General features: G+C 41.3%; 1 protein-coding gene across 3 annotated transcripts in view; it reads right to left on the bottom strand.

Annotated features, from left to right (window-relative positions):
- Dscam3 (Down syndrome cell adhesion molecule 3) overlaps positions 1-21872 on the bottom strand; it is a 36909-nt gene that overhangs the window by 9348 nt on the left and 5689 nt on the right. For all 3 annotated transcript variants that reach the window (XM_030390954.2, XM_018113575.3, XM_089257036.1), the window contains 18 exons: positions 17911-18159; positions 16994-17234; positions 11805-11947; positions 10350-10511; positions 9822-9971; positions 9634-9754; positions 7591-7708; positions 6977-7200; positions 4746-4873; positions 4505-4605; positions 4130-4334; positions 2183-2314; positions 1947-2096; positions 1726-1871; positions 1447-1582; positions 1013-1132; positions 645-797; positions 41-563 (listed from right to left, as the gene is read on the bottom strand). In XM_030390954.2, the coding sequence (XP_030246814.1) occupies positions 41-563; positions 645-797; positions 1013-1132; positions 1447-1582; positions 1726-1871; positions 1947-2096; positions 2183-2314; positions 4130-4334; positions 4505-4605; positions 4746-4873; positions 6977-7200; positions 7591-7708; positions 9634-9754; positions 9822-9971; positions 10350-10511; positions 11805-11947; positions 16994-17234; positions 17911-17944 (2987 nt within the window). In that variant the 5' untranslated portion in view covers positions 17945-18159. The remainder of the gene's footprint in view (positions 1-40; positions 564-644; positions 798-1012; positions 1133-1446; positions 1583-1725; positions 1872-1946; positions 2097-2182; positions 2315-4129; positions 4335-4504; positions 4606-4745; positions 4874-6976; positions 7201-7590; positions 7709-9633; positions 9755-9821; positions 9972-10349; positions 10512-11804; positions 11948-16993; positions 17235-17910; positions 18160-21872) is intronic.

Below are 21872 nucleotides of genomic sequence, written 5' to 3'. Positions count from 1 at the left end.
GCGATTCATGGGCAGAGGCAATCAGCACACGCGCACACACCTGCGACTAATGCTCGTCGATGGCAGAGTGACATTGATGACATTGACGCCATTCCAATCGCCGCCGGCGGCGCCGAGCGATGAGTGCGACTGCAGATACTTGAGCGCCTGGTACTGCACGAGGTAGCTGAGCACGGGTGAGTTGCCGTCGAAGGGTCGCCGCCAGCTGAGCTTGACGGTGCGCGAGCCGACCTCGAAGACCTCCAGATTGGAGGGGGTGTCGGGTCGCTCCTGCACGGCTAGAAAGACAATTTGCTCGGCACGGCCATAGGGATTCTCGGCGATGCAGCGATATACACCGGAGTCATGGCGATCCGAGTGGGCGATGGTTAGCTGCGAGTCGACGCCTTTGTCCGTTTTCATTTCCGCAATGCTAAAGCGAAAGTTATTCATGTCGATGCGGCCATTGTTGTGGGTCCAGGCAATGCTGATGGGCTCGTCGCCCTTCGCATGGCAATCCAATGTAACCGGATCATTGCGACGTGAGCTGACATTACGGGCGGGCTGCTCGAAGCGCGCCGGCTCTGCATGGTGTATGGAGTGGATTGAAGTTGGTAAGTCAGTGATTATTTTAATCCTGTCGATAAGGCTGCCATTTCAATTACCATTCACATTGATGCGTATTATTTTCTTGAGTCCGGCGCCAATTTCGTTGGTGGCCTGGCACATGTAGAAGCCCTCGTCGTTGTCCGTGGCCAGATTAAGCACCAGCGAGTGGTTGCGCATGTTTAGGGGCTTGAAGTCTTTTGATGCCTTTCCTGCAAGCGAACCCTTAATTAAACTAATTGCTGCCCTCATTCAAATTGGATGGAGCTAATTAATAAGCCAGCCAGTTTGACTTTGGCGCTGGTGCTGGCCCTGGCTCTGGCTCTGGCTCTGGCTCTGCACGTTTAACCCATCCAATTTGAATGAGCTCAGGCTGCGACAGGCTGTGGGGCCTAAGCTGCACGGGCCGGCCAATTGGCAAACTTACCCTGTCCTTTGAACCAGGTAATTGCTGGAATCGGATATCCTTCCGCCTCGCAATTTATCGATATTGTATTGCCCAGCATAATGGCCGTGTCCATGGGCTCGTAGCTCCAGCGCGGCGCCACTGAAACGTGACCGGGACACAGTACCGAAATGTAACGAATGAAAGCGCGCCAAGTAAACAACAAAATTAACAACTTGCTGTTTGTGTTTCTCCCAACGTGTGTGGGTGTGTTAGAGTGTGTGTGTGTGTGTGAGTGTTGTATATGTGTTTCGGTGTATTGCTAGAGAAACGGTAAAGTGCTGGCAGAACTGCCACACAAATCCTGCGTGATTTATTTTGTAGCAGCAGCAAAGCGCATCAATAGATAGAGCATCTCACGAGGCGGAGACTTGCCCCTGCCATTACAATTCCTTTTCATGGTCCAACAAACTTACCTCGCACTTGCAGTTCCGCCGTGTAGTTCACCTTGGCCGCCGCGTTGCTGGCGTAGCAGGTGTATTTGCCGCTGTGCCTGGCGCTGATATCCTTGAACACCAGCAGTGAGTAGAACTCCTCCTTCTTCTCAGTAATCTTGTAAATTGAAACACACACACAGACATAGAGAGACAGAGGCAGAGGCAGAGAAGAAAGATGCAGCATCAGCAAGAGTAAAAATGTTTCACAAGTTGCGCTAAATGCAACGCTAGTTCGACATCTTTGGATTGCCAGCTCACCTGCAGGCTGAGCGGAATGACGCTGTCGTCCTTTCTCCAGCTAAAGTAGATGGGCATGTCGCCAGAGGATACCGCGCAGGTGATTTGTGCGCGCCCGCCCTCCTGCAGGTTCTTGGGAAACTTGAAGGCCTCAATGACAGGCGGACCTGGTGAGCGATTAGCCAACGTGGCAGACATTAATGCGACATCCAACTGAAGGCGACGCCCTCGCCTCAACTTACTGTTCACATTCAATTGCATGTCGCGGCGCGCCTCCTCGCCCGCCCGGCTCCTGACGATGCACGTGTAGATGCCCTGATCCCGTCCCGGCTCCACATTCCGGATGACAAGCTGTCCGCCCTCCTGCACCGAGGCGAGCGTGTAGTGAGCGCCTTGGCCAAAGACAGAAATGAAAATGTGTGTGCATTAAATTCGGCTAGTCCTACCCCTAGTCCCTGCCGGTTGCAATTTGTCTTACTTGTTGTCAATTCCTGATGCGCCTTCTCCCAGCGAATCTGGTCAATTGGATAGCCGGCGAACGGACAGCGCACAATTATGTCCTCGCCAGCAACGGCCTTAATGGGTCCTATGGCTCGCACATACGGAGGACCTGCATAGATGTGCGTGTGTGTGTGTGTGCGAGAGCATTGTGTAATTTATTAAATTAGTTACAAAATGCAATTAGGCAGCAATGCCACGCCAATGCTTAATAATTCAAATTATATTTTGTTCGGCACAGATGCGATGCTAATGCATAAAATGCAGTCGTGGCTGGCGCCACGGGGTGCAATTTGTAGTGCCACTAATGCAGCAGGAGGCGTGCTGCGCAAATGCGTTGCATAAATTGCAATATTTATAATTAAACAGCCTGCTCCGCAGTACAACAGCGCGTATGCGCAGTGTCGCTGCTGGTATATAAGCATTTACATAATATTGATATGTTTCTGCGTATTTAGATATTTCTCTTTTTTTTTTTACAAACTCGTAACTTTGAGCCCATTATCGAAATGCATAATGGTCAATTATGTCTTTTGTATATTGTGTTGCATAATTTAGTTATAGTCAAATTCACTTTGTTCAAAATAACCAAGTTAATATCTGGCATTGCTATTTATCTATCGACTGAGTTTATTTGTGCTTTCCATTAAAATATTGCAGAAAGTTTGTTTAAAAAAAAAAACAAAAATATTATTAAAAAAATAATAATAATAATAATAAAAAAATCAAAAATATTATTTAAAAAAAAATATATATATAAAATAAACTTAAGTACACTCAACTTTATTTTGTTAAAAAAAAAAACAAAAATATTAATAAAAAAAATAAACAAATAATAATAATAATAAAAATATAAGTACACTCAAATTTACCCTACATAGAGGCTGCTTAAGATTTGTTCTATAGTACATATATAATACACGCTTGTAGATTTTAAAGTGTTATAAATAATTATTTAATGTATGTTGAAAAAATTCTATATTTTATGTACATATATATATAAGCTATGCTCATTTGCAGACTCGAACTAAACTGTTCTCCTAAATACCTACATCTCTAGCCTGCTTAAAAATACAAACCTTCCCAAACCCCTCATATTGCTGAGCGTGCCCCAAGCTAGCAAAGGCAAACCGTTTCAGAGCCACTGTCCATTCGGGCTCTCATCTGCATTAATAACTGTTCTTGCCTAGGCCTAATTTGATTTCAGATTTCGCTGATGGCGGCACACAGGCACACGCCATTCATCATCAATGGGCCCACTCAAATATCAACTATACGCACACATGCAGCCCCCCTCCAACGGGGCAGAGCGAACGGCAGGAGACAGCATCAATCATGGGGCGCACTCGGGGGCATTTGATTAATATATGCCAGATACATATTCACTTATGCATTATTAACACATTAAGATCGAATTATCAAAACAGCTTAAACTGCTCAAATTCGATCCTAAGTGCTTGAGGCAACAACTCTGCCTGGCAACCCATCAAATATTTGTGTGCCTTAACTGACAAAGTTTTTTTTTGCCTGATTTGACAGTGATTATCCCGCTGGCTGGAGGGTGTCTTGCCAGGACCTTGTTATCAATGGATAACATTGGCAACATATCGACCCCAGCGGCGATGGGGGGAATTTACTTGGAATTTTCTCTGGCGCTGTATATGCGGGTATTTCTTTTATATTTTCTTCATTTTTTCTTGTTATGTCTACTCGTGCTGCCTTTTGTCGCGTTGCCCTGACAAAATGTATTTCCAATCAGAGCGGATGCGACGAGAGCACTAACAAAACGCATGGCTCAGCGTCTTTTGTGATTTGCATTGTGCGCCACACAAAAGCGCCTTTCGAGGGGGATTGGGGGGTGTGGGGGGTGTTGGCACAATGGGGGTCATGTCGTATAATTGATTTCGCAGCCAATTTATGAACTCACCGTAAACATTCAGCCGGGCGGAGTGCTCAACACTGCCCATGGTGTTGGTCGCCACGCACCTGTACAGGCCGCCGTCGTCGGGACGTACATGGGAAATATTTAAATGACTTATCACATCGCCAGATACATCGACAAATTGGCCAATTGCGAATCGATGATGCAGAGATATGTCCATAATGGGCTGCGAGTCCAGGAGCCAGGCAAACTGCAATGAAAATCGCAGCGGATAATCAATAAGAAGTCGCCGGGATATGGTCACTGCATAATTTGTGTGCTTAATCAGTGATTCATGTGTGTATGTGTGTGTGTGTGTGTGTACACTGTGTGTAATGATATAGCAATGCATAATAATAGCAATAAAACATTTGAACTTACTTGGGGCGGTGGCGAGCCGCTGGCTGAGCACTTAAGCGATATTAATGGCCCCGGACGCACATTCTGCTCAATGAACGTGTAAATCAATTCGGGCACAGTGTCTGCGAACGAAGAGGCAAAAGCAGCACGGCTGATAAATGCCAAACCCTGTCTCATAAACTATGCATGAGTGGGTAGCTGTGAGAGCAACGCTCCATCCGCATCCACGAGCTCACGGCCCATAACACCCATGTCAACTTACCGCCCAGCTTCAGCTCTGCCATGGCCTGAGCGCTGGCACGCTGGTTCTCCACGAGACATTGATAGACACCGCGGTCGCGTCGGCCCACATTCGAGACAAGCAGCGAAGTCTTGGATAGGAAGCGTATGCTGGCAACGTAATAAAGGGATGGAATTTTTTCGAAAATCAGTTTGAGAATAATATGCTAAATGCTGAAGAAATACCTATTTAAACTTTAACAGGCAAATACAAAAATAAAGTAAAGAAATGTAAGAATAAAAAATAAAAAGACTTTGCTTCGAAATTGACGACGTTGCAGGAAAAAGTCCCGAACATACAATATGCCATAAACTCACGCCATTTTGTAAGCTAAAAGTGTTGGCTGTATATGTATGCTATATACCTATTCGTAAGTGTGTGTGTGCGGGTGTGTGTTGGTGTATTTTCTCTTTCTTATTTTCTCTCTCTGTGCGAGTGTGCGTGTGTTTGTGTGGAGTGGCCTTTTGTTCGCTCAGGCGAAATTTGTTATTTATTTTATTAGCATAAGCATAAAAATTTCTGGTTGATTTGTTATGCTGATTTGCTGTAGCTCAGTTCGGTTAGCCCCTTTCTATTTCGCTCTCGCTCTGCTTGACCGCTTCTGCTCTGGTATACATCCTTGGGCAACAGCTGGTCAGCTCGCCCGCATAAGCACACACACACACACACACACACTCATATAAGCAGTACACACGAGCAATGTTTGTTTTTACAGGCTGTTTGTACTCGAGGCTGTTTGCCAACTTCAATATATTTATGTATGGAAGGATATTTTGTGCTGATGCGCTGGAGCACTCGAGTCTCTGCATTTGGCTACGTCAAGCTGCGTATTATGCTGATTTCACGTAATTTGCATTAAATTATCAAGATGTGCTCAACCCGTTCAAATGCATGTATGTGTGTGTGTGTGTGCACAGTGTCCACTGTTCAGCTGAGCAATCTGCCGCTACGAAGATTAACATAATTTATGTTTTGTAGACACACACACACACACACACTTATACACACATGTGTGTGTAGACAGATGCATGTGCTTGCACAACTAGTATTCTATTTAACTTTAATTACTTGCACTAATGAATGATAACAAGGCTCACGTTTAGTTTTCCCAACTGTGGCCTTATCGAAGCCAGCCAGACTAAAGCCGAGCTTTGTTTTCAATCAGTTGATTGAAACCGTAGAATATTCATTGCAATCAATCAGCATACTTCAACAATGACCCTTGCGCGCATCAACTAATGGAAAACGATAGAAAATAATAAAAACAAAAGTCGTAAACAATCCGTGAATAGCTGACATCAAAAAGCTGCATGCAAAAAACTCAAAATAAAAATAAAACACCAAAACTGACGAAAAATCCGACGAATAAATAAAGTGCCGAACAATAGGGAAAAATGAAATTGTTAAGCGCAACAAATGAAGGCCTGCCGGGTTCACGGACCCGCTCCGCTCATCCATCGCGCATCAATAATGATACACAGCGATAAAACATTTTTTGATCGGAGCAGCCTTAACAACGCCAGTGCAAGACCAACAACAACAACAACATGTAATCTACGGCTTTTACCCAATCTCTTTTCGGAATACCCTGAAGGCACTGAAAATGGGCATTGTATAGTGTGTAACAGAACAGACAAGAGAAGATGACCGTCATATTGACAGAGAAGTTGATGCCTAGATTATGAAATGGCTGGAAGAAATACAGGAATGAATGCATATTTAAGGCCTTCCATTATATTCTCCAGAGACTTGTACTTTAATATGGGTAACGACAATATATATTAAAAAAATTAATAAGTAAATAAATATATATAAAAAATCCTAAATAAATAAAATATCAACAAAAAGAAACCCCTGAAAAAAAATTAAAAGAAAAAAAACGAGACAAGTAGAAATTAATTTAAAAACCAAAAAATTCCAGAAAACTACATAGAAAATATATCTACAGTTTTTTATAAATGTTCATAGCAAGTTAGATAGGGTATCTGTTGGTCGTGAATAGTTCTTGAAAATAATACTTTTTGTTTTTCTTTTTTCGATATGGACGAACAGAAAATTTTGAAACCATGGAGAAAACAAACAAGCAACAAAAAAAGCTAGAGATAGAATACAAATTTGAAATGGCCTATGCCCAACTCTGCCTACACACAATGTTGCATGTTGGAGTTGCATGTTGCCGACTGGCGTTTGCTGCACGGTGCTGGTATACTCACTTATCCCGGCCGGTGCTGAGTGCATTATTCGCTTGCAGCGGTTTGCCATTGTGCAGCCAGTCGATGCCATCGATCGCCGAGCCCGTCGTCGTGCAATTGAAAATTGCCGTTCCGCCCGAATTGACAATTTGTACTTGCGGTAGTATGTGCACAGATACGAACGTATTTACACTGAGCCGAATTTCGATGCGCTGCTCGCCAAACTGATTCGATGCCTGGCAAATCTGCAAAAAAAAAGAGAAGAGAGAGAACGTGCCATACATGAACTATGGAAGCAAGGGGCTAGTGCTACATAAGCCAGTCAAAATCAATCAACTCTGTCATATATATCACAGCGATACATGGCACAATGCTCGAGCCCTCTCTGTACAGATATACATACACACACATACATATATAACACTGGCAGACTGTGCATTAAACACAATATTCCGCTGGTAGACAGACAGACAGACTGTGGCAGATAGTCAAACTGCTTGACTTTAGCCATTTGATTGACTGACTAACTGACAGTCAGCGCTTGTCAATGGATTGAGGTTGTTATATGAGTGTAAGTGTGTGTGTGAGTATGGGTGTGTGTGGGTGGGTGTATATTTCGCAATGATAATACTTACCCATTTGCCTGTGTCCCGCTCGTCAGCATTTTTGATAAGCAACAATGTGCGCGAGACTATTACGCGCTGAGAGGATGGTATGGGATAAAGCGCTGCCGAGTCTGAAACGCGATACCAGCTGAAAATTATATGGATAAGCATGCACGCTCAGTTAGTTATTGAATGACTGATGGGTATATATAATAGAATTTTTCAAGTTTGTAAAGTTAGGCATACAATTTCAACAATATTCATGTGATTTACATTCTTCATCCTTTCTACATTATTTTATCCTTTTCTATTAAATCAATGCATTAGTATTTATTTTTGTTTAGATGTGATGTGTTGTTGCTCGTGATGGGCATACTAAGCATGTAACTTTTATTTGTGTTTCTTTACCAATAGCGATTATGAGATTATATCTTACATATATTTAAAAAATCCACAGATAAAAGCTTTTGCCTATCAGTGCTTGGACTATGCTTGAATATTTTATTGATTGAATGCCCATTAAACGAAGGCAGCTGAAAGCTCATATGAAGGCAACTGATGAAACGAATAAATACTTAGAGGCAATACTCAAGTTAAGCTAGAATACAATATACAAGCTGTTGATAAATATTTCTCTTTTGTATCTCTCCAACACAAAGCTGAATTAGAACAATTTTTAATAAAAATTAATACATTTTTACAAATTTTAAAAATGCAACTAGCTCTATTATATGTGCAGAGTTGGCTAATAGTAAACCGCTTAGTCAACTGAAAGATGCCTCATACAATATATTTAAAATTCACAAAAGGAAACTTCTTTAATACACAGCGCACAGTCAAGTCCTATTGTGAGTGAATAAGAAATGCTTGATAACAATATGCTACACTCTATATAACTTATTTATAAACACGAGCATAATCTGCTGCATGGAAAAGTGAATGTTTAAGATATTCAACATTCTCTCTAGAGCACGCACGCACACACGCACCGTAAATATAAATACTTCTGATGAAATCAATAAAAGGCACTCAGCTTGTACGCCATAAACCGATTTCGCTCATTAGCCATGCCAGACACGTAGGCAGCTCGGACTAAACTTCAACTAAAAACAAAATTATCGCATTTTTCTCGCATTTATAGTAATCATAACGTGCCAGAGGGCTTCGGCATTTGGGAGTTAAAACCAACAGAGAGCGTAGAAAGAGATAGACAGAGAGATAGACGGGGCGCAGGGTTTACTGAAAATATGCTGTATAAATCTCGCGTCCTGTCGTTGTCTGGCGCTTGGCTGCTCTGTGGCTTGCCATTTGAAAATATTTCTGGCATTTCACGTAGCAAGCAGTCGGAGAGCAGCGCTTTTTGCATGTTTCTCTGGTGTTTGTTTGGATATTCCATGGCAGCTTTGTGCGCCTCCAAGCCCCGACTTGCCTTCCCTATGTCTCATACTCATTCTGTCTCTTTCTCTTTGGGGCACACATCAAGTGCTTATGGCTGCATGAAATTTTAATAAGCCCAACAGATGGGAAAGAGATGGCCAAATTTCGCCTTTGCCACAGACGCATCGGGCTGTCAATTAACCAGGCTTTTTATACTGCTAATTAGTGCCAAATGTCTGCTGTTATTTGATACGTTTCATTTACTGACTCTGAGTGCCTTTTACTCTGCTGTTGTTGTGTGTTGTTTGTTGTTTACCCAAATGAGTTTTTATTGTTTGCCAACAAAACATTGAGTTTTGTAAGTCGATACATTGAGTACTGCATAAACAAGTTGATTAAGTATTAGCCAAGTTACTTGGCAGCGAGCCAGTCGCTTTATTAGTTTGTTTTCGTCAGCAAGGACAACACAAGGCTAAGGCTGGGCTATCAAAAAGCTTTCTACATTAGGCCAGGCAGAGCTTCAATTAGCTGAGGCCGAGGCAAACAGACGAATGCACTTAAGTGCTGTATATTAATGTGACCCACTGCCACTGCCACTGCGTCTGCCATCCGAGTTGTGTTGGTACTTTATTGGCTGCCATAGGAGCTGGCAGCTGGCCTCTGGAATCTGAAAGAGTTTATTGGGGCAATACTCACGTGAAGATGGGAAAAGGATTGCCCTGTATGTTGCACGGCAGATGCACATCGTTGCCACGTTCCACCTGGATTTCCATAACTGGTTTTTGGCTGGTGCTTGGCGCCAAATTCTTGCTGAGCTCTGTAACCGAGGGTCGAACGTTTTAGTTGTCGCATAGTTGCCCCAATCCGATTGCTGTCCGCCTTACCTTTCACCTGAAGCATGACCGGCTCGCTGCGCTGTCGGTCGCCATTCAATGTGTTGGTAACCAGGCAGCTGAGCTTCACCAGGCCGTCCTCTGAGCGCACTGACCGCACATACAGATCCCCGGAGGCGGCCAGCACCACGTACCGGCCAGCTGCAGAGAAGCCAATATCAGGGAGTCGTAATTCAAAAATTGCATAAAACAATTGCAAAAAAAAAAAAAAAAACAACTACAAAACGAACCAAAGCAAAACTGCATAGTGAAATCAAGTTGCTCGCTGCGTATACGTAACATTTATCAATAAATGTCAACGCTAACAGCAATACATAGCAGCAGCAACAACTGCACATCCCTCAGGGCATGCTGTATCGCAATAGCAAACAGGCAGAGCACAATGCTAGCATGTGTACATAAATTTCAGCAGCAGATAAACACCCGCACAAGCGCCCACACAGCCCTATCTGTCTGAGTGTGGGTGTGTATGTGTGTGTGTGTGTGAGTGTGTCTCTGTAAAAATGTGGCAACACTCACCAACATCCGACAGCTCCGGCAGCAGTATCTCCTCGCCTCGATGCCAACTGGCCACGCGCACATAAGGCCGCACATATTCCGGTATAGCACACTTAATCAACGCCGAATTTCCCAAATAGACTTCAGTGTTTTCCACGTGCACATGGAAGACTCGGCGAACCACTACAAAAACGGAGTAAAAAATATGCGAAAAAAAAGAGAGAAGAGACAGAGGGAGATACAGAAACAGATGAGAAGCTGAGAAATTGCCGAAAATCAACAATCGTTGCGTGCCTATTGGGCGAAAGTACTCGTCGACTGTGAACATAAAACGCTTTGGGGTAGGCCGATGGGGCGAGGGAAACCCCAGTGCACCCAGTGCAAAAAAAAAAAAAAGAAGAAGAATGGAATAACTGGGAGCACGGAGGCCAGCAGGCAGGACACAATGAGAGCAGTGAAATGCAATGCAAAAATGGCAGCAGTTTAAATGAATGAAATTGCTTGAAATTACATGCGAAACGGAAGTGAACAGATCATAAAGAAAGAAAGAAACAAAAGCGACTGAAAAAGGGAAAACCAAAAATGCTCAGCGCAGTATATGACTCGGAAAAAATATCAAAAATGATATATATGGGAAAATTCACAGCGCAAATATTGAATGAGATTTTAAACGACTATCATGCATCGCCTGCTTCACAGCTCACATCGGGTCGCCAGGTTGATGTGGGGCAATCGCCCTGCGGCTGTTGGCTATATGACTGACGGTATTTAAATAAAATCAGCGTTCACAATATCCGAATGCTGTCGCATCAATATATGCGATTTCATTTCGAAATCAATATTTGCACGAATAGAGAGATGAATGGGAAACGTCTAAAAATATTAAACTAAACAACATTTTATTTTACATCCATCAATTTAAACTTTAACGAAATTCAAGCTAATGACAACATAATAAATTATATAGGATATTCAGCTATCTTTTTGTGACTGAGTGTGTGTGTGTGTGAATGTGTGTGTAGAGAATGCTCTCCGCAATCTTGACAGCGCATCAACATTAATTTAGTGTCAAACGCCTTCAGGCATGCGGCAGCAGAATGCGATAGGAAATACGCAGGTTATTAAAGTGATGTGTGCTGAAATCAAAAACTAACGCGCAGTTGACAACTCTGACAGGCAGAAGTGAGGTGCAGCAGCCAAATCATGATAGCTACACACACTACGCGCTCCCGAGCAACAAAAAGATTGCCAGCAAATGCCGGGATAAAGCTACAGCAGCAACTGCTCTGTACGTGAGCTGCTTATAAATGTGCACTACATCCATGGCCGATGGGTTGGGATGGGTTGGGAGTGGGGGGATCTGTTTGTTGGTATTTGTATTTGCGGGCTGCAGTGCATGCTAATGGTGCCTGCCATGCTGCACACTTCTACCTTTATGGCGGCAACGTCAGCTACTTTAGTCTACTTTCCGCTTACCTGCTTGCACCTGCACATTGCGACTCAATATGGTGCCAGCCTCGTTGCTGGCGCGGCATCGGTAGGTGGCCTCGTGCACATCCGTGCGATAATATTGCGCCAAAAACGGTGGGAAGTGCAATGTGCCGTTGCCAGATATTTTTCTAAAAGCACAAAAAGACGAAAAGTAATGTAAGGAAACCAAATATACATAGACACACATATAAAGTGAGGGAGTGATAGAGAGAGAGAGAGAGGGGGGATATATATAAGCAGAATGCAATATTTTAGTACGTTAAGTCTTGGGCTTTTGTCGTTATTTATTTATACACATTGAGAGCGCGTTACACAAAAATTTGTTGCACAAAGCACCCAAAATGGCAGCCACTTTGCCGGCGAACATTTTATATTGCAACTATACTCGAAGATTTGCATAAAAATGCAATAAACCTAAGGATACTGCGGCGAATAGACGTGAGCGAGCCAAGCAGCTGGCAGTGGCAAATGCATTTGCACGACAGCTACTAACAATGGGACTTAAGAGCAACAGCCGGAAGTCCATAAGGAAGGAGTGAAGTATTTACATAAGATATGCAATCTAAAACTGGGATTACTTCTATCAGAGTACCGCATGAATCGAAGAATGACCAGAGCACACGCTTCAATGATGTATGTATTTGGGTACTTACATTTCAAATTGCTCGGAATTGTAAACGAATTCGATGAAGCTATAAGTATTCCGGTTTATGTTAATATATGCATGTATCTGTATCTGTATCTGTATCTGTATCTGTATCTGTATCTGTATCTGTATCTGTATCTGTATCTGTATCTGTATCTGTATCTGTATCTGTATCTGTATCTGTATCTGTATCTGTATCTGTATCTGTATCTGTATCTGTATCTGTATCTGTATCTGTATCTGTATCTGTATCTGTATCTGTATCTGTATCTGTATCTGTATCTGTATCTGTATCTGTATCTGTATCTGTATCTGTATCTGTATCTGTATCTGTATCTGTATCTGTATCTGTATCTGTATCTGTATCTGTATCTGTATCTGTATCTGTATCTGTATCTGTATCTGTATCTGTATCTGTATCTGTATCTGTATCTGTATCTGTATCTGTATCTGTATCTGTATCTGTATCTGTATCTGTATCTGTATCTGTATCTGTATCTGTATCTGTATCTGTATCTGTATCTGTATTATCTGTATCTGTATCTGTATCTGTATCTGTATCTGTATCTGTATCTGTATCTGTATCTGTATCTGTATCTGTATCTGTATCTGTATCTGTATCTGTATCTGTATCTGTATCTGTATCTGTATCTGTATCTGTATCTGTATCTGTATCTGTATCTGTATCTGTATCTGTATCTGTATCTGTATCTGTATCTGTATCTGTATCTGTATCTGTATCTGTATCTGTATCTGTATCTGTATCTGTATCTGTATCTGTATCTGTATCTGTATCTGTATCTGTATCTGTATCTGTATCTGTATCTGTATCTGTATCTGTATCTGTATCTGTATCTGTATCTGTATCTGTATCTGTATCTGTATCTGTATCTGTATCTGTATCTGTATCTGTATCTGTATCTGTATCTGTATCTGTATCTGTAGCTGTATCTGTATCTGTATCTGTATCTGTATCTGTATCTGTATCTGTATCTGTATCTGTATCTGTAATCTTATGTATCTGTATCTGTATCTGTATCTGTATCTGTATCTGTATCTGTATCTGTATCTGTATCTGTATCTGTATCTGTATCTGTATCTGTATCTGTATCTGTATCTGTATCTGTATCTGTATCTGTATCTGATCTGTATCTGTATCTGTATCTGTATCTGTATCTGTATCTGTATCTGTATCTGTTCTGTATCTGTATCTGTATCTGTATCTGTATCTGTATCTGTATCTGTATCTGTATCTGTATCTGTATCTGTATCTGTATCTGTATCTGTATCTGTATCTGTATCTGTATCTGTATCTGTATCTGTATCTGTATCTGTATCTGTATCTGTATCTGTATCTGTATCTGTATCTGTATCTGTATCTGTATCTGTATCTGTATCTGTATCTGTATCTGTATCTGTATCTGTATCTGTATCTGTATCTGTATCTGTATCTGTATCTGTATCTGTATCTGTATCTGTATCTGTATCTGTATCTGTATCTGTATCTGTATCTGTATCTGTATCTGTATCTGTATCTGTATCTGTATCTGTATCTGTATCTGTATCTGTATCTGTATCTGTATCTGTATCTGTATCTGTATCTGTATCTGTATCTGTATCTGTATCTGTATCTGTATCTGTATCTGTATCTGTATCTGTATCTGTATCTGTATCTGTATCTGTATCTGTATCTGTATCTGTATCTGTATCTGTATCTGTATCTGTATCTGTATCTGTATCTGTATCTGTATCTGTATCTGTATCTGTATCTGTATCTGTATCTGTATCTGTATCTGTATCTGTATCTGTATCTGTATCTGTATCTGTATCTGTATCTGTATCTGTATCTGTATCTGTATCTGTATCTGTATCTGTATCTGTATCTGTATCTGTATCTGTATCTGTATCTGTATCTGTATCTGTATCTGTATCTGTATCTGTATCTGTATCTGTATCTGTATCTGTATCTGTATCTGTATCTGTATCTGTATCTGTATCTGTATCTGTATCTGTATCTGTATCTGTATCTGTATCTGTATCTGTATCTGTATCTGTATCTGTATCTGTATCTGTATCTGTATCTGTATCTGTATCTGTATCTGTATCTGTATCTGTATCTGTATCTGTATCTGTATCTGTATCTGTATCTGTATCTAGGTCTTTCACACTTCAATACGTTTAAATTCTAAACCTAATCTCGTCCAAGCTTAATCATCTGCAATAGTTCATTTCATGTATTTAATTGGCTTCAATAGCAATCGCAAACAGAGTGCCATGAAATAAATTATGCTGTGTTCATTGCAAGCCAAGTCAAAACAGTGATCCATAACATTCCATGCAGAGCACAAAGCACAGGATTCCTATTCAATAGACGCTAATCATGTCAGTTGAAGCCAACTCTAACGAGCGAGCCATGCAACCGAGCTGCGGGTGGATAGCAGAAACTAAAACAACAACTGCAACAACAAAAACATCCAAAAAGTTCATCAAGCGCAGTTTTCAAAAAATGTTTAAGTGCTGGCAATTTGTTAGCGTCTATTGCGTTTGCAAAGAGCTAAATAAAAAATAAAAAAAGAGAAACACAAAAAAGAAGTAAAAATAATAATAAATATGTAAATAAAACCTTTACTCTTTGCGGCATGGCTAGATAAGTACACATCCCGTTCACTCAGGCTAGCGAATGCGTCACTTGAATTCAACTATGCTCTTTAGCAGCTTAAAATAAAATTTGTTTCGTTTCCATACTCCAGTGTGGGAGCTGGACTGTGGGGAAAAGGCAAGCACATAGCCCGTAGATGCATGGCAATTCACGAGGAATACTACGTGAATTGCCTGAAATTATATACAGACATGTACGCATGTGTGTGTGTATTTATGTGTGAGTTTGTGTGTGTATTTCGTCGGCATTATCACGTACTTTGAATGACTTTTCGTTTTGCAAAACATACAATTTCTTTTAGTACTCTTTGACCGAACTCTATTATGCTGTGCGGCAAGCGTTGACATTTTATTATATTTTTCTTTTCAAATCTGAGCTCTGACAAATTCACAGAAGTATATAAGTAAATGTAGTATGTATATATCATATATCTTCATATACATATGTATGTGCATATGTATGTACATATATTAATATATAATAATTACATGTAAATAATAATTAGTTATACAAAAAACAAAGACCGGCTATTAAAAACTATTTCACCACAAGAATCCTCTGTATCACCTCTGATTAAAAAATAGTTCATAAAATGTTGGCCATATTGAAGTATAGTTCTAGCCAAATAAAATAACGTTTAATTATTTATGTATTTTCTTTTTGTACTGTTAAAAAAATTAGGATATATAAATATAAATAAAACAAATCAGTATTGAAAATTAAAAAAAAAAAAAAATATGATACAACAAAATTAGAATAAATCAAAAAGATATTGGTTCAAACAATATCATCCAAAAATTTCCTTTGCAATGAATTTTCTGAAGCCCCTTGTAATAAAATTAAAATTAATTAATTAAAAAAAAAATTTAAAAAAAATATATATATAATGTTATATATAACATCTGGCTCACCTAAACTCACTACCTGAAGATATTACTACTTACGTTAAATGCCAATTTTTAAATTATTAAAAGCATATTATTATCAGTGAAATGGCTGGAGCTTCAGCATTGCAAATTAAATTACTTATCACACTATATTCATGTTTCTCAGATCTTACACTCTAAAGAATTTTCTTGAATGTTTTCCCTTCGTGTCTGCTTTCGTCGGCTACACGTTGCATCTCTAGCTGCCAGCAGATAAACACGAAATTGTCTGCATTTATTTATCCGAATGCAAAGTCACATTTTAATTTAACATTTAAGTTTTCATAGTGCACACACAGAGTCAACAAAAACAATAACAAGTAGAAGAAGAACAGCAACAACTAGAGCCTGACAACATTTTAATATTTTAAAAGTTAACAAAGCGCTGACAGGACGGACAGGGCGGGGCTAGTGCAGCAAGCTGGATGCAGCGCGCCCTGCCTGGCTACAAGACATTAACATATGAGCGCATTTAAAGCAATGCGAGTCTGCTGCACACAAATGCAGTAATTGTTGTTGTTGTTGCCTGGGCCTGTGGTTAGGCTGTTGCTTTTACTGTTGCTGTTGCTGTTGCCTTGTGGCAGCAACGCATTACTTTTGTGTATAATTTCTTTGGACCTTTGTTGCGGGGCGTATGAAGAGTGCACTTATTGTTTTTGCTGGTATAGAAATGCTTCTCTTTGTGGATCTATTCTCTGCGCCTGTGACAGCATGCACATTGACTAGCCCTCGCCGCGTTGCAGCTGATAAGCTGCAGAGCTCAAAGGCTTCTCAGATCCACCAGCATGTTAATTGAATATAAGCCCGAAATCACCTTCTATATACCCGCAGGCAGAAGCCGCAACAATGTGACTGTTGCAACCGCAGACGCGCAGCGCAGAGCAGCGTGGGGCATATACTTAATATTACTCATACGCATAGTTGTCGCAACCGCAAAACTCACCTCAGTCCGGGCACCTGGGTTGCCAGCGTGCCGTCGCGCATTACCCAGGATACGACGGGCGGTGGGTTCCCATGCGCCGTACAGCTAACCTGTGCGCCCGTATCGTTGCCAAACAGCAGGCGAGGCGAGGGCTCCAGCAGGAACGTGGGCACACGTAAGCCGCTTGTGGCTTGGGATGGCACCGCCAGTTGGCAAGTTGCAGCCGCCACAAGCAGCACCAGAGCATACTCGGCAATAATCGCTGTCAAAGGCAAACAGAAAGGTAAAACAGGATAATTATCATCTTTATGTAATTATGTAAATGTTCTATGTGTGTGTGTGTGTCTGTGTGTCTGTCTGTGTGTATGCGTGGATTGTTGTTTTAAACTTAAAGCCAGTCGGATGCAAAAGTAGTTGCTGACTGCAGCCAGCTGCCAGCCTCCTGCTGACTGCCGTTGGTTGCCCTCCACTACTTGTGCGAGTCTGTTTCAAGTGCAACTTATAAAATGCGGCTAATTTGGATTCGGTTTCAGCGCACGGCTCTCATTTAGGCAGCACTCGAGTCAGGCAGTCAGCGAGCTCCAGCCAGGCAGCCAGGCAGCTAGGCATCCAGGCCAAACAGGCCCAACGCCAACGCAGACGAAACACTTTATACTCCAAGCACTTGTGAGTCTGATGTGTGTCTGTGTGTGTGGGTGGGTGTATGTGTGCCATTTCACTTTTTGATATATTTATGGCTGCTCGTGTGCGTATGCAGTTTGTTTACCCTGTTGAGAACTCGCTTTACTGACTGTTACACAAATGCAGTTTAAGTTGTTGCCAGCAACAGCAGCAACAGCAGCAACAACAACTTGTAACAACAGCAGAAACAGGAAAAAACAACAAACAATAACAACAACTTTGGCAATATCAACAAACGAGTGCAATTAGTTACCCACCTTTCTCCCTGTTTAGAAGCCCCAATAAACTCATTTTGCTCAGCTGCGTGTGGATCCTCTATTTGGCCGTGTGCATGCGTTGCGTTTTCCTTGCCGTCGCAGATATTATTCAATTAATTTTCGTTGACTTTTGTTCGAGCTTCTCTGCGCTGCCACTGCTTGTTATATTTGCCTGCTCCAAGCACAGTTCCCTTTGCCTGTAATATATCCTCTTTGCTTTGCGTTCCCCTCGCTGTCGTCGCCGTCCACCTGCAGACAAGAATATTATATTACAAGCTTATTTTGTTCAAATTCAACTAATTATATTTTACTTTTTTGGAGGTATTTTTCTCTTTTTAATAAGATAATTAAATTTGTAGGAATATTTATGTCGTATCCTTAACAATTTAAAAATGTATAAGGGATAAATTGGGATAGAGTTTTCAAATATAAAATCGAAATATAAACTTATTTTAATAATTTGTTTACTTAAATTTGGTTTAATTTAAAATTTATTTCAAAGAAAGTCAGAATTATATACGAGATTAAATAGTTCAAATAAAAATTTGTATAATTTGAATGAAATACGATATAGACTGTATCGCATTATTTTCATATTGAAACCTTCGTATATCTATACAGGCGCTAAATTTATTATAACATATACTCAAGGCAACAGATCAGAAAACTTGTCATCAAAAGCTTAAGAAAGAAAGAGAGAGATGGAGAGTGTGTGTTGCATAACAACCCGATCTTTTTTCAATAACAAAATATAACACTAAATTGGGAAGAACTATCAAAATGTAATACTCTATGAATTCGATTTAAAATTGAATTAATTACAAAGTGAGAACTGGCACGGTACCATGAACCACTCAATTAAACTAGATTTGTTCATAGCAAGTGTTTTGTGCTTTGTTGTTTCAGTTAAAGTTTTGTGCAGATTAAACTTGCATAAATCGTTAAAGCACATACTCAGCTTTTTATAATGAACGACTTCAAACTTTGTCTGTACAAGAAGTCTCATGAAGATATTAATTAAGCAATTTACCAACTTTTTTTCAACTTTTATGAATTACACGTAAGAGTATGAAAATACTTCATAGTTTTTCTTGCTCATACAATTTGATTTGTTGAATTAAAAAATTAACTTAAATAGACATAATAAAGCAGACTGGCATATTATTCAACAAAATATATATTTTAATCATATTGATGCTAGATTCTTCAAATGAAAATGTGAACTTTAATTGCTCTTGCTAGCTTAGTATATATGTACATAAGTATATATTTAATGCATTCATATCGTTCTTGTCAAGTTCAAGTCGAGGCCAGAGCCATAACAACTGCGTAAACAACAAACAGTAATTCCAATGCGCCGCAGAAATAGAGGGAGAGAGAGTGAGAGAGAGAGAGAGAGAGGGAGTGTGTGTGTTGTGCACATAAACATGGCCAAGCTGGCGCAGCGGGATGGCTGGCTGATGGCTGATGGCTGGCTCAGTGGCTCACTGAAACCGCACAGATGTGTGGCATCAAGTCCACACAGTGCTGCCTATGGCAGTGCTGGGTTCGCAGATCAGTCAGACAGGCAACAGCTACATATAATAACAACGGCAACAACTCAGTTTGTATTGCTCTACACAGCTTTGCTGCGTACTTAGTAAATACATTTAACGAGTATTTATGAGCGAGCATACGAAATGAATGACTTCTGCCATCATTAAATGTGATTCGCAACGGCCACGCCCACACGCCCACCCACCCACACACGCACGCGAGCAGCCTGACAACAAAGCTGAAGACTCATACATGTTTTTGGGGTCGAGGAGTTTTGCATGACTACGTTCAAGACCTAAACACTGAATGTTTGCCTATTCAGAGTATAAAAAAAATAAAAGGAAAACATTTGGACGGTCCTGCCAAAGGGAAGCTCACAGCATTCTTAATATACAGTACGATTGCCACGCCCACTTCTTAGGCACTTTTCGACTAAGCAAACATCATCATGACACCCATTACGGCGAATCGACAGCACGTCAATGGCAAGGAGACGGCGACGAAGGATGGCGCAGCAAGGGTCACACTCCAAAGTCCTTTCATGTTTGCAACTTGACACCTTTTCAGCGTGGCCCAGCGCCGGATGCGAATCATCACACTGTATGTATGTACTCCATGTGAGCGGAGCCTCTGCTGTTTGCATTTAATTGAGAATTTAAAATGATTTGTTTATTTTTTTCGCTGCGTCTTTTGTTGGAGAATCTGCTGCGAGCGTTTTGCTTCTTTGCTTAGCACTTGCTCGGTGTTGCTGTCACACAAAAAAGTGAGTGTGCAGACCTAACTTCACACTGACACAGCCCCTGAGCAATTGTCAGTGTGTGTGAGTGAGTGGGTGTCTATGTGTGTGGGTGTGAATTCGCTTGCCTTTCATTTTTAATGAGTTTTTATTTTCTACACTTTTGTGTGCCGCTCTCTGCCCCGTCCGACTGTCTGGCTGTTTGCGTTGGCTTCCTCGACAGGGAGAGGACGAGGGATGAGCTGGTTGTCATCCCCTTTAGCCTTCAGGATGCATGGCGTATCCTTTGCGCTCACAAGCGTTTACTTTTCCTTATGCTTTGTGTGTCATAACTGCTGACTGTCAGCAAATTTGACGCTAAATGTGCTCAGGCGCTTTAAATATGTCGCACTGGCTTACCATGCGGTTGTCTTAATGTCCCTGCTCCATCCGGAGCGTGTAGCGTGTAGTTGTGTGGGTGTGTATTTAACGCTTGTCTTTGTCATGTGTGAGCCCGGCTATAACAACTGTTTATCTGTTGGCAGTTTGTTGTGATAATCTGCTGCTGCTGCTGCTTCTGCTGCTGCTGCTGCTGCTGCTGCTTGCTTTGTGTCAGCAAAAGGCCAACAGCTCATGATCCTGCGGTGCTGCTGCAGAGGGCCTCAAGCGAACAATGCTGAATGATTGCGTAACCACAGCCGTTACACGCAATAAAGGACATTGCTCGCAGCACTTCAAATGCTTCGACATGTGTTACACTGCCTCTGACATGAATTTAATAAACAATTTCACTTGTATTTGTGCAAGTCAGGAATGTAAAGGCTTAGACTATTAGATACTCTATAGCGGGTCGCTCAATCACTCCAATATATTGCAATTACTGCAATATGATGTATGTATTTCTGATATTCGAGTTTATACCCATTTGAATTGCATTCCCTTTCCAAATATCATATCCCTGCATGCCATCCATGCGCTGCTGGAATTTGATTTAAATTGTCCATGGACGACAGCACAGTTTGAGGGCTCAGCTCAGCTCATTATTGGAATGCAATTTGTTGTTATTCCAGCTCAGTTATTCCCAATTAGAATACCTGAATGTGTCAATTATCGATGATAGAGAAATGCATTGCAATTACTCCAGAGGCTGTTCAATTAAGGAACTCGAGCTGACAATGGGCAAAGTGCAACAAAGCTCATTGTATGATTAAAAAGCCGCAAGCTATTCCAAATTAAAAGCACTTCACAGATGCATTGTGCCGTGCATCGTTGTCTTCATTAAGACACCTGCATCGTCGCACCGTCGCTACGTCGCACCGTCACTGGAGCGTTATATAATTACGGCTTAAGTACGTGCCCCGCCCCAAAGCGAGGAGCTTCAGTAATGGGCACGTTGTTAGCAGGGCAATCAATCTTGCACGAGAAATGGCCAAAGCACACACAAAGAACGGCCGAGCGAGCGAGAGAGAGAGAGAGAGAGAGAGAGAGAGAGCGAAAATAAGAGAGGAAGAAGGAGTGAGCCTTGCCTCGGATATGAATTGCTGCAGGGAGTCGTTTGGCAGTGCCACCCGACTATCGCCATTGAATGCGAAACGCTTCGCTTTGCATTTTGCACGCATCTCGCACACTCCAGTGTGTTTGTTTGTGCAACGTGAATGGCTTTAAGTGCAGCCTGCCACAACAAACAGCAACAAACGGCAACGGCATGGAC

The sequence above is a fragment of the Drosophila navojoa genome, chromosome 2 (assembly GCF_054131105.1).
Source record: "Drosophila navojoa isolate 15081-1374.11 chromosome 2, UAZ_NAV_1.0, whole genome shotgun sequence".
Taxonomy (NCBI): Eukaryota; Metazoa; Arthropoda; class Insecta; order Diptera; family Drosophilidae; genus Drosophila; species Drosophila navojoa.
This window is presented reverse-complemented; position numbering and strand designations above follow the sequence as displayed.